Source organism: Nipponia nippon, unplaced genomic scaffold, assembly GCF_047370975.1.
Source record: "Nipponia nippon isolate SJK-2023a ecotype South Korea unplaced genomic scaffold, ASM4737097v1 scaffold_11, whole genome shotgun sequence".
NCBI classification, from domain to species: domain Eukaryota; kingdom Metazoa; phylum Chordata; class Aves; order Pelecaniformes; family Threskiornithidae; genus Nipponia; species Nipponia nippon.
The window spans coordinates 30345728-30357813 of NW_028262302.1; the positions used below are offsets into that span (position 1 = coordinate 30345728).

The 12086-nt window shown below is 43.2% G+C and overlaps 1 protein-coding gene across 1 annotated transcript in view; it reads left to right on the plus strand.

Moving 5' to 3' along the window:
- Positions 1–12086, plus strand: part of MDGA2 (MAM domain containing glycosylphosphatidylinositol anchor 2) — a 388481-nt gene that overhangs the window by 251145 nt on the left and 125250 nt on the right. The window contains exon 8 of the mRNA XM_087746923.1: positions 2496–2789. Within this exon, the coding sequence (XP_087603049.1) occupies positions 2496–2789 (294 nt within the window). The remainder of the gene's footprint in view (positions 1–2495; positions 2790–12086) is intronic.

The window sequence follows — 12086 nt, forward strand, 5'->3', positions numbered from 1 at the left end:
ACTGCTGTCATGGCTCTGTACCACCCTCCCTTCGCTGGGGTGGACCATCTCGTGTCCTGCAGCCCTTCCTCACCAGGGCTTTTGGGCATCTTCATGGGGTGGCTCTCTGGGATCCCTCCAAGTGATCCAGGTCTCCTGGGCACCGGTCTGTGCTGAGGACCTGGTATGGCACACACAAGCATAAGTGAAAAAAAAGAATGTTTTATTAATGTTGGGAATGTTTTATTAAGCAGTCTTTCTCTTTTTTCTTTTTCTTTTTCTTCTTTTTTTTTTTTTTGAAGTATAAAATAATTTTCCTTTATTCTCCTGTGGAAAAAGTTATTTCCACTGCTGCATGTCTGTCGTGATTTAAGCCTTGCCAGCAACTAACCACCACACAGTCACTCGCTCGCTCCCCCCATGCTGGTGGGATGGGGGAGAGAATTGGAAGAGTAAAAGTAAGAAAATTCATGGGTTGAGATAAGAACATTTTAATCATTGAAATAAAATAAAGTAAAATAATAATAATAATAATGGAATATACAAAGCAAGTGATGCATGACGCAACCACTCACCACCCGCTGACCGACGCCCAGCCCATCCCCGAGCAGCGATCGCTGCCCCCCAGCCAACTCCGCCAGTTTACATACTGGGCATGATGCCATACGGTATGGAGTAGCCCTTTGGCCAGTCTGGGCCAGCTGGCCTGGCTGTGCCCCCTCCCAGCTCCTTGTGCACCGGGCAGAGCATGGGAAGCTGAAAAGTCCTTGACTGCTGTAAGCACTGCTGAGCAACAACTGAAACATCCGTGTGCTATCAACATTGTTCTCATCCTAAATCCAAAGCACAGCACTATGCCAGCTACTAGGAAGACAATTAACTCTGTCCCAGCTGAAACCAGGATAATGTCCCACCGGATTTAGAAGGAGCTATTAAAGCCTTTGAAACAGCTGAAAACAACATTTTGGTACCTATGAAAGTCCCTGATTTAAACTCTGATTCCTAGCAGTCTTGTCATGTCCATAGACACAGGGTAGATCCCAGGGGAAAACTGGAACTCTTTCTCACTGGTACAAGTCTGTTGTTTCTGTCTCTGGGGGCCTGAAAATAGCCTTTGGTTATTTTTTCCTGCGGACAGGAGTTATGGTGCAGGCTGTATTTTGTCAGTCCTGGCATTCAAGCAAAGTAGTTGAGGGCAGGACAGCACGGAGAGGTAATGCTCCTAGGAGGGACTGTTAAAACAGAAAGCATCTCTCTACATGTTTCAGAACAGAAGACCCATAAGGGCAGCCAAGTTTTCAGAAGGCACAAAAGGAAAGAGAGGGTGGGCAGTGTTTAAATCAGGCTTTTCCATATCTTCACCCACCACATAGCAGCCCGTTCCCTCCCCCTAAGCAAGGGTCCGCGGTGCCGAAGGCACCGTGTGTGATCTGGAGATCACAGGCAGCTTCAGAGACAGAGCTTTTGTTTGTGTTCTGCTAAGAGAGGAGTAAGAGATTGGCTATAAACCCAACACAGGTGTGATGAGGTGGGAACAATAATTGGACATGGCAAAACTGTTCTTGTCAGGCCAGCGGAGCTTGCAGGGCTTTGTAATTATCAAATGCTGTCACCTAAATGACTGAGGCAGAGAGGCCGCCTCTGATGGGACTGACTGGGATGCGTATCGTGCAAACACCGATGCCTTTGCCAGGGATGCTGTGGCATTTCTGTCCTGATCAAGCACCTTGCACATCAGCATCTCTTCTGTGGCAAGCTCATTCTTCTCCTTGCTGCTGAGGACTGGTGATTCAGAGCTGTGGCTGATAATTTGGAGAGGCACTGGGGGCAATTAGAAAGTCTCGCTCTTGTTAGACTGCGGAGAGGAGGAAGGATGGGTCCTTGGGCATCACTAGCTCGCTGTGTAGCAGCGCCAGGTATTCCTGCTCCAAGAGGCTAACTCCTGCTGGAAACGGTTGTTCACATATTTCTTCCAGATTTGTTAATGCAAATCTCTACCACCTTGATAAACCTACAACAGAAAGACGCCAACTGCATTTCAGTTTCAGGTCTTGAATTCTGAGCAGATTTCTGAATTGGCAGGATTATTCCTCATTGCACGGCCATTACGAGCTGGATAAAATCAGCAGCCAGTCTGTTATAAAAAAGGGGTTTTAGTGCCAAATACTCATAAAAAGGAAAGCCATAACTTGCAGTGATAAAGTGCTAGCTGCAACTGGTGGTCCGGACACGCTGATGTGACACTGGTACGGCGTATTGGCATGTCAGAGATGCGCAGGGAGGCAAATAAGTGTCATAGCTGGGGCTGTTAAATCTTATTTTAACCACTTCAAGCAGCTGTGCACCTTATCTCATAAACATAGTAGCATTACACAGTCTTCCAATATATTCAGTCGCTATGCGTTGCTGTCTGTATAAATTAATTCTTTGTATATAATTATGAATGTACAAGCAAGAAAGCCACCTGATGTTTCTGTAACGCTAATTGTAGAACTGTCTCTTTTTCTCCTTTGAAGTCCCACCCAATTTGACTGTTCCTCAAGAAAAGTCACCCCTGGTCACCCGGGAAGGGGACACAATCGAGCTGCAGTGCCAGGTGACAGGGAAGCCCAAGCCCATCATTCTCTGGTCCCGAGCAGACAAGGAGGTCGCGATGCCAGACGGGGCGATGCAAACAGAGAGCTACGATGGGATCCTGAGGATAGTGAACGTGTCCAGGGAGATGACGGGAACCTACAGGTGCCAAACCAGCCAATACAACGGGTTTAACGTGAAACCCAGAGAAGCTTTGGTACAGCTCATTGTACAGTGTAAGTAGACCCTTATTTTCTTTCCATGTGGTTTTGTTGAGAAAAAGAAGTTGATTTATTTCTTCCCTAAATACACAGCAGCAAGAGTCTTATGGTTGTTACATTTTTGATGCTGTGTTGTTTGGCTCTGTAGTTCCCTGAATCCGTGATTTTAATGTGAATATAGAAGTAAAAATGACATAGGAGTCCCATTTTTATTAAAAAAAAAAAGTGAGGCAATCGTTATTTTCCCAATGCCTAGCTTTAAATTTCTTGACCCAGGAACGAGCACATGAGATAAGAGGACATGTTTCTGTGAATGCAGATCTGATGCTGATCTCATTTGTTGATACCATGTAAAACAAGAAGAAAAAAATGATAGAAGGAGCTGTTCTGTCTTAGCTGATGTGCATGCAGAGCTGCATAGTCTGCTCTGACTCTGAATGCGAACCATCAGCATCAGGAATGGGAAGGAAAGCATAAGGGGAAATCAATTATCTTGGAAATGCTCAGCGTTTATTATTGGAAAATGAAAAGTCTGGTTTGATATGGTTTATGGGAAATAATGAGCTATTCTTTGTTGCTGTGTATCTGATAAAGATGTTCACTAAATGACTTTCATGTGTCTGTTGTATTGTTGGTACTTATTTTTACTTTTTTATAAAGTGGCTTGTGCAGCCCTCATTTATTCTGGTTTCAGATGCCCAAATATTATGGCAGCTTTGCTTTTTAACAGTGTTCTGTGCTCAGCACAACTGACCTCTTTTAGGGCCTCCGGGGATAAGATGCTGCAATATACATAGTTATTACTAATAATCAACTGATTTGTTTTTTCCAAGGTCTGTTGTATAACAAATTATTTATGCACTTGATTACATGTTGTGGTATCTGCAGCACTTTCATCAAAGCTATTTACTGGTGTGCCGGCACAGCTTTTTATCAAAGCATGCTTCTGTCCCAGCCAGCAGTCACGTGGATTAATGACACCAAGAGCCTCCTGAGACAAGCCTGCAGGCAAGCTGGAGCCTTCTCGCTTGGGCTTCTCCTGCTTGTGGGTTCGTCTGCATTAGGGCTGGCTTCATCCCACCTGCACTGATGTATCTAAATTGGGAGCAGAGGTGTCTTTGGCTATGTCTCTAGAGATTGCAGAAAACGTCTTGGATCTTAGATCATCCTCCGGAGAGGTCTGTCTTTCCCTGTAGAGAATAAAAGGATCACAGGTGTATTAGTGTCCTACTGATGGCAGTTTTAAAGCACGTGGATTGTTGTAGGGAAGACTGGCTCCTGTACGAATGGGCTGGACCAGCCTGCACGAGCTGTGTTACTTTATAGCTGTGGTAGCACTAGGGAGCCCTTGCTGACACAAGAATTTTTATTCATGTCATTATTACTAGGATCATGGCTACTCTGATGATGGCTTTTGTGGTTATCATGACTAGGACTACTCCTGCTGACACGCAGCTTCTCTTTCAGATCTCCTGTAACAAGCTGTCGTCATTATAGGCAGTTAATTTTAGCTGCACAGAAAAGGTGATTTATATAAGGTCAATGTTGCTGTCCTGGTTTCAGCTGGGATAGAGTTAATTTTCTTCTTAGTAGCTGGCACAGTGCTGTGTTTTGGATTTAGGATGAGAACAATGTTGATAACACACTGATGTTTCGGTTCTTGCTGAGTAGAGTTTATACCAGTCAAGGACTTTTCAGCTCCCCGTGCTCTGCCCGGTGCACAAGGAGCTGGGAGGGGGCACAGCCAGGCCAGCTGGCCCAGACTGGCCCAAGGGCTGTTCCATACTGTATGGCGTCATGCCCAGTATATAAACTGGGGGAAGAAGAAGGAAGGGGGGGACGTTGGGAGTGACGGCGTTTGTCTTCCCAAGTCACCGTTATGCATGATGGAGCCCTGCTCTCCTGGGGATGGCTGAGCACCTGCCTGCCGATGGGAAGGAGTGAATGAATTCCTTGCTTTGCTTTGTTTGCATGCGCAGCTCTTGCTTTACCCATTAAACTGTCTTTATCTCAACCCACGAGTTTTCTCACTTTTACTCTTCTGATTCTCTCTCCCATCCCACTGGGGGGGAGTGAGCGAGCGGCTGGGTGGTAGATAGTTGCTGGCTGGAGTTAAACTATGACAATTGCAAAAAGGTAGAAGATGAAAGACACGGAAGGGTAGAATGTAGGATATGTGGACAGGGCCCCAAGTCTGTCCTGTAAATGGAGATGCCACCAGGCACAGGTCATTATCAGGGCTGATAGAGCTGGCGGTACTGTGTCCTGGGCCCTCGCAGCATGAGTGGTGAGAGAGAGGAGGGGTCAATGCCGGGGAAAATGCAGAGAGCAGCTGCACAAAACTATTGCAGGGATTTTGGGTTGCTGCAGTTTATCAGGTGTACGCACACAGGCTGGGCGTGGTATATTGTGGCTACCACAACTTTGCTGGGATATGTCTTTGCTATCCATTGCAAACATTAAAAACACAAGAAAAGATTGCTCAGTACAGTTGTAAATTAAAGAAAACAAAGGTTGTGAAAACTTGCTGTGATATTCCCCAGCCTGTTGCTCTTGGGACAGCGGGTTGGGACAGCTTGGGAGGATGGCAGCAGTGTGGCTCATAGAAATGGTTGACTAAGAATAGTTCCTCAGAGAGCAACAAGGATGGGTGAGAAAGTTGATAATATGCAAGATTTTCGCATAGCTTGGACTAAAGATTGGCCTGTGTGGTGTTGCAGGCCTTGATGATCTTGAACGGCAGAGAGGAAACATGAATAATAAACTTAGTAAGAGCTGATTCGCAGAGTGCCCTGTGAACCTGCATACACGAACCGCTATACAAACAGTGGAGCAATGGTCTTCATGAATAAGGAGCAGGCAAAGTGGCTTCTTTCCCCTTTTCTGTCACTGATTTGCTGTGAGAACTAGAAAAGTTTTTGTTTTCTGGCCGCTAGGATCCTCCATCTTAGCCATTTAGTTTATATCCTCTTTTTGTCAGTGTACATCATCTTTTTTGTACGTCCATGCAGAGTCCAGCATGGTTATTACAACATCCTGGTTTGAGGTGGTTGCCATGATGTGTGGATGATGGACATGTGGATGATGGAGGCTTCTTCAAGTAATTCAGTACAAATTCATGTACAAGTACATGTCTGGAGGATATACCTGATAAAGCAAGACCTTCGGGGGGAAAGCTCTGGAGGTAAATCCACTCCAGCAGTTACAAACAGCAAACCCGCAGGGCAAGCTGGCTGTCCCATCCCCAGTGCCAAGACCTTCTCATCAGCCCTTGGGAGCGTTACAAGCCCAGAAGGAGCTCTGTTTAATGTGTTTTCAGGTAATAAAAGTAATTTTCAGCTTTGCTTGCCTTCTTTTTTTGAAGCTCAGTTCACTGGAGTATACTGGAAGAACAAGTACTCAGAAGCACTCTTGACATGGCTCTGTATAACAGCTGTGATGTGTCCCACATTTTGCCCTGGAAGACTTCATTTCAAGTCTTTCAGTCATAGAAACTCTTCTGTTTATCCAGTGAGCTCTGCATTGTTTATCCTGGTCTCCATTTCAAAGCTTTTAAGCAGATGCTGTTATTATCTTCAGCAGGGAGGTAATCATGAGTTTCATGTTAGAGGAAGGGGACAGTTCGATCTGGGTCTTGGGGAATGTTTCCCAGGATGTGGATGTAGACTTCCAACCAGCTGCACTTCTTCAGGCCCTGAGCCAGTCCCTGATGGACCCAGTGGGATGACTCCCACTGACTTCCAAAGCCTGGTGGATGCATTGCTTGGATTGCTATTATTTTACAGTATTTTACTGGTGGAAAAAAAGCTCTGTTTTTATGCATTTTTAGTGTTGCGTTAGATGCAGGAGTTCACGTATTCTGAAAGAGATGAGAGACGCAACTTGAAAATGGTTATAATAAGCAAGAGCGTAACAGGTATTTACAGGAGAATTTTCTTTAATCTGTTCTTGTTTAGATTTCTTCTCACTTTATTCAGATCCTAGCAAGTGACAATTTGGAGACAAATGGACAAAGCAGATATTATGTAATGCTTTTATTATTTTTCTTGTGGGAGGAAAGTACGTGTGTTCACATCGACTTCAGCATCATCTCTGTAACTACCATAGCATTTATTCAATTGTCATAAAAATCAGTTCTGTTCAGTAATTTTGTAATATTTATTTTAGATGCTCCTATCAGTTATAAACAGGGAAACATATTTAATGAAACACTTTCATTTATATAATAACTCATTGATTTCATTTTGTATATGGTGCGTGGGTGCATAAGTAGATATGTTCGTGGATGTTGGTAGCTGGGTACATTCCCATTCTCTGGGGTGTCAGAAGAGGTTTTACTTGTGAGAGCAGGACTTTCTGTCTCACCAAAGTGGTGTATTACTCTATTTTGCTCCACAGGGCAAATCTTTTGGTGGAACTACTTCCCTAGGTCATATCTGTTGGTTCAAATTAAAGAAAAATTAAGGATAAATTCAAAGATGAAGGCATTTTTTTTTTTTCATTTGACCCACTCTCAGTTCATGTGACCAGTTTTAACAGAGTTTTTCTTTTCCTCTCCTCTCTTTTCCTCTGCCATCCCTTTAACCCCATGCTCAGGGATTTCGGGACCCCAGACTGAGTTGTCTAGGAAAATGACTGGTTTCTGTGCTTTGTCACAGTTTGGCCTCAAGTCATGGTTTAAGACTTTTGATTTTTCATGCTTACCATCAAATTCTAACAATTCTAATAGGAAATTATAAAGGCATCATGGAAACCAAAAATAAAGACAGACTCATCTCTCTTAGCCCAGGTCTGTTGCACAAGATGTGGTTGGTGTGCTTTTCGGCACACTTTGAGTCCTGCAATCCTTGTCATGTCCTGAAGTGATTGCTCAACAGTAAAATACAGCAAAGATACCTGTTTTGAGGTCTAATTGAGTAGGTGCTGGAGAGGAATTTAACTGAAAATTTTAACCATCTGAAAGTTAGGTACCTGTGCTCCTTGTGTGGCTATGGAGAGCGAAGCATCCACAGAAAGCAGCAGAGCCTGTCCTAAGGGAAGTGTCTGGGATGATTTTTCTTTGTCCCAGTTCCCTACCTCTAAAATAGAGATAACAGTTCCTGACCTAAAGGGTTTGGAGACGAGATTCTGAGGATGCTGTAGTAATGAAAGACATGCAATATCTGATTTGATCAATAAACGTCATATTCTTTGCTTATTGCTATTTTTATCCTGTGATGTTTCCTCTTAGGTGTGTTGGCACTCATCACAAGCTATGGGCTTTGCTGTTTTTGATCTTTATTGTTTGGTAGATTTTGTGAGCCCTGGTAGCTTTTCTCAACCGATTAATTAGGATCATGGAAGTACAGCACCAGCAGCAAGAAAAGCTAAACACCTTCCATGGGATTTGGTTGCTGTTGTTACTCTACTGTCCACCTCCCATGGGAGGTTGGAGAAGACCTCTGAGGGAAGAACAAGACTAAAAGACCACCCTGTAAAGTGCTTGCATTCATTTCTTGCTGCTATTTGCCTTCTCCACAGAATAAAAGAAGGATGAAGCCAGTCATGATGCTAGGGACAGAGCTGAGGGACGTCTGTCATTGTAGATAAGTCATCAGCAGAGCCTGGTCTATGAAGTCCTGCCAGTGTGGGTTCCCCAGGAGCCGTGCAAGTAGAGACAGCATTCGGAGAGCAGAGATTTTCCCAGGACCCATGGATGTTGTCTTGGCGTCTCTGCCCTGGAGAGGAGCAGGCAGCACCAAATCTGTAGTACGGTCAATGTATGAGCCCTTCAGAGAATGGCATTTATCCCTTTGTATCTTTCTTCCAGATTTTGGAGAGCTTTTTGCATGGGGAAGGGCATATCCTGGGTCCCAGAGGATCCCTTCAGCAGGTTTAAATGACATGAGCAGTTTACTGGGAGGACTAGGCTAACCGTGCAAAATCAGCCTCGCAAAGCAGCAGTGCCAGCATTTAACTGGTTCATCTCCCAAGCGTGGTTTGCTGCATGCCTGCGAGTGGTAAAGGGATGCTGAGTGGGGCAGAGGAGGCACGTATGTGACTGTTTAGAGACCTGTGGTGGCTCACGGTGACTTAAAGTGCTCGTGCAACAGCACTGTTGATATTGTTGTTTTGGTGCTGCAAGACATGCTGCTCGTTTCCCCAAACGCTAGTGCTCAAAGATGAAAGATGCTGGTCTGGACGGAGCCCCATCTCCTGCTAAAGCTTGTGCCTGCCCTTGGGGGACCCGTCAGAAGCCCCACTAGCCATGAACCTTCCTGCCATGAGCCCAGGAAGGTCTCTAGGACGTGGCTTCCTTGCTCTGAGTTGAGAGGGTGGCATCTGAAAAGGAAGGGCTGTTCCAGACACGTTCTCCTAAAAGTGGCTTTTCCCAGTTCAGTTTCAGAAGGGCACTAAGACAAGTGGAAAGTGGGAATCACGTGCAGTGACAATGCTCAGAGCCCTGCACCTGCTCGCAGTGCCGACCATTTTCTTGTGTGCAAATTTTGATAAATAAAAGCTAAAATAAATAAATAAGTGCCTGCTGTTGGCAGGCAGGATGCAATCCGGTAATAATTTAAATGCACCACTTTTACTGCTGGAAGAGAATGCTCGGGAAATAAAAATGCCATCAGGTACAATATAATCAAATGTTTACATTGTGTACCTTATCAAGTGATGATAGCAGGAAGGACAGAATCATTTTTCACAGTGGACATTGCTGCGTGTCGGGCTTGCATTTTATATGCTCTAGTTTTACTTTGGTGCTACATAAAATATTGTTTATAATATAAACTGTTTTCCAAATGCATTGGTCTCCAAGTACTTGTAAAGCCTCTTAAAACATCAAAGATATTTCATGGTAACCTGGTTGGCAGAACAGTCGGCCACATTGTGATACTCTGAATTTTCCTTTCAGTTTAAGTTGCAGTTTATGTATGTCATTCCTATTTAGTAATAAATTCTAAACAACTAATGAAATCATGCTGAAGGGAAACATTCTTCAGGGATTATATTTGAAATGGAACAGAGCTAATTAGTAAGAAATATGAGGCTGAATTATGATCTCAGGTGCATCATTGCAAATCTGGAGTGTATCAGTGGGGCATAAATTAGTTGCTTGGGTTTTACATCGTCAGGAAAGAGTTCAGAATTGGGTCTGCTTTGCCTTGCTTGTAGATGTTATTTGCAGCTGAGGATGGGAAAAAAATAATCTTTTATGCTTTAGACAGGCAATTTGGCAGCTCAGAAAAATTGCCATATCTATCCTGTGACTGTCTAAATATGTGCCTGATGAAATATTTATATGTAAATATTATATATTATATTAATAATGAAATAAAAGGTTGTTGCAAAAGAAAGGAATGAAGTGTTCTCTGTCCAAAATAGAAGTAGAATTAATGAGCTTAAAACTCATGGAGATTTAGGGAAGTAATTATGAGAAATTTTTAACAGGTAGGATGGCTAATCCCTTCAGTAATTTGCCAGGAGACTTACAGACTCTGAGTCCATGGATGGCTTTTTTGGAAGCTGGGTGGACAAAGCCCTGCAGGGAGTGGGGATGGGCAGGAAGGGGGACGGGGACCAGGAACACTGCTCTAATCTGGCGATGTTCACAGGGGGTTTCAGCTCAGAAGAGTGCCCTGTGGTTCCCGGGGCCGTGACAGCACCTCATTACTTAGGAGGATTTTTGCACTCCAAGTTCTTCATTCGTATTGCTGGGCAGAGCCAGGCCAGTTAATGGTATTGTGTTGTGAGTGGGGCTCAGGGAGTGCAAGTAAAACTCCCAGAGAGTGAAACCTTCTAGATTTTCAGATCTGCTCATAAAATTTTAACGATGAAAATGTATGAAAAAGGGGGGTAGTCAGGGAATCTCCATAGGCGAGAAGAGTAATTGAATGGGGAAAGTGTCTTTATTTTTAAATAAGCACTGAAATCTATTTTTAAGTAGGTTGAAATGATAAAGAAAATCAGTCTTTACATTTGACATATTATTTACATCACAGTTATATCTTTTTTTTTTCTTTATAATTGAAGATTTGAGTGGAAGAAGCTGATTAGTATTCAAGACAAGTGTTATAATAATCCAATACATTCCCAGACTGTTTGGTTTATTACTTTCTGAATGACTTCCTTCTCTGTAGATAGGATTTGGTTTTGATTTAGGCTGTTTGTGGTGGGAGAGAGGGCAGGCTAAAAGAGGGCTAGAACTGAGCCTTGCTGCTTTTATATTTCTGGGCCATTTTTCATGTCTTTTTGGAGTATGGGAATTAATGAGTGACCTTAACAACTTAAAACTTAAAATATATGTTGCTCCCATTTGCCTTTAACATTTTGGTTTGCTCTCTGAAGTTGCTTTCTCCATCTTGTTGTGTTGTGTTGGAGGAACTCTGCATCCCTAGGTTGCAGGTTTTTCCCAGGGTTTTTCTTATATGGCACAGATACATGCTGCCTACCTGAGTCTAAAGATTCAGCCTTCCCTGTGGCAATATATATATTTAGGCAGTCCGGATACTGTTACCGCTGTCCTTGAGTTTAACCTATGGGTAGAGTTCCCAGCTCCTTAGTTCTTCGACTAGAAATTTTCCAGAAAACTCTCTTAGTGCTTTTATGTAAAACAACGGTCAAAATCTCTTCTATAAAATCTTCAGTGAAAGATGATAGAGAACGATTTCAGCATAGTGCATGAGCAATTATGGCTTTGTATGTAATTCATCTGAACAGGGCAAGGGAGGAAAAATATATGGAAATAATTGATGGCTTGATCAGCAAAGCAAAATGCTAGGAGCTTTTTGACATTTAGCGAGGTCAAAGGCAATGTGTGTCTAGTGACCTGGAGAGGTAATGAATATGCAAACACTGGCAACATGGAAAATTGTAAATGAGAATGAGATCATTTGAATTTTTTCTTATTTAATATTAAAACTATAGTTACTGAGAGAACCTCCTGAGATGTGTCTTTTTCTTGTTAGAAATTCCAAAAGACAGCATAGCAGTGAGTACCCCAGAACCTGAAGCATAAACACAGATGTTATTGGAAAAAATTGAATTATTCATAGAGGTTTCTTTTTGACAATTGGTCATGTAGAAGATAGTCTTACACCACAGAGCAGTTCACAGCAGTGTCTGAGGGCAAGACCAAAGACAATCTTCTAGACAAAAAGGTTTGTTTTTTTGAAGAAGTGAGAACGAGAGGAGGAATGGGAGTAGATGTAAATGTTGCATATCTATATTTAAAATATGAAGAATCAGAATAGGGTGTCTTTGAATGCTCTGCTTCTCCTGGATATGGCATCTAGGAGATGATCTGAGTAGTCAAAGTGATAATCTTGG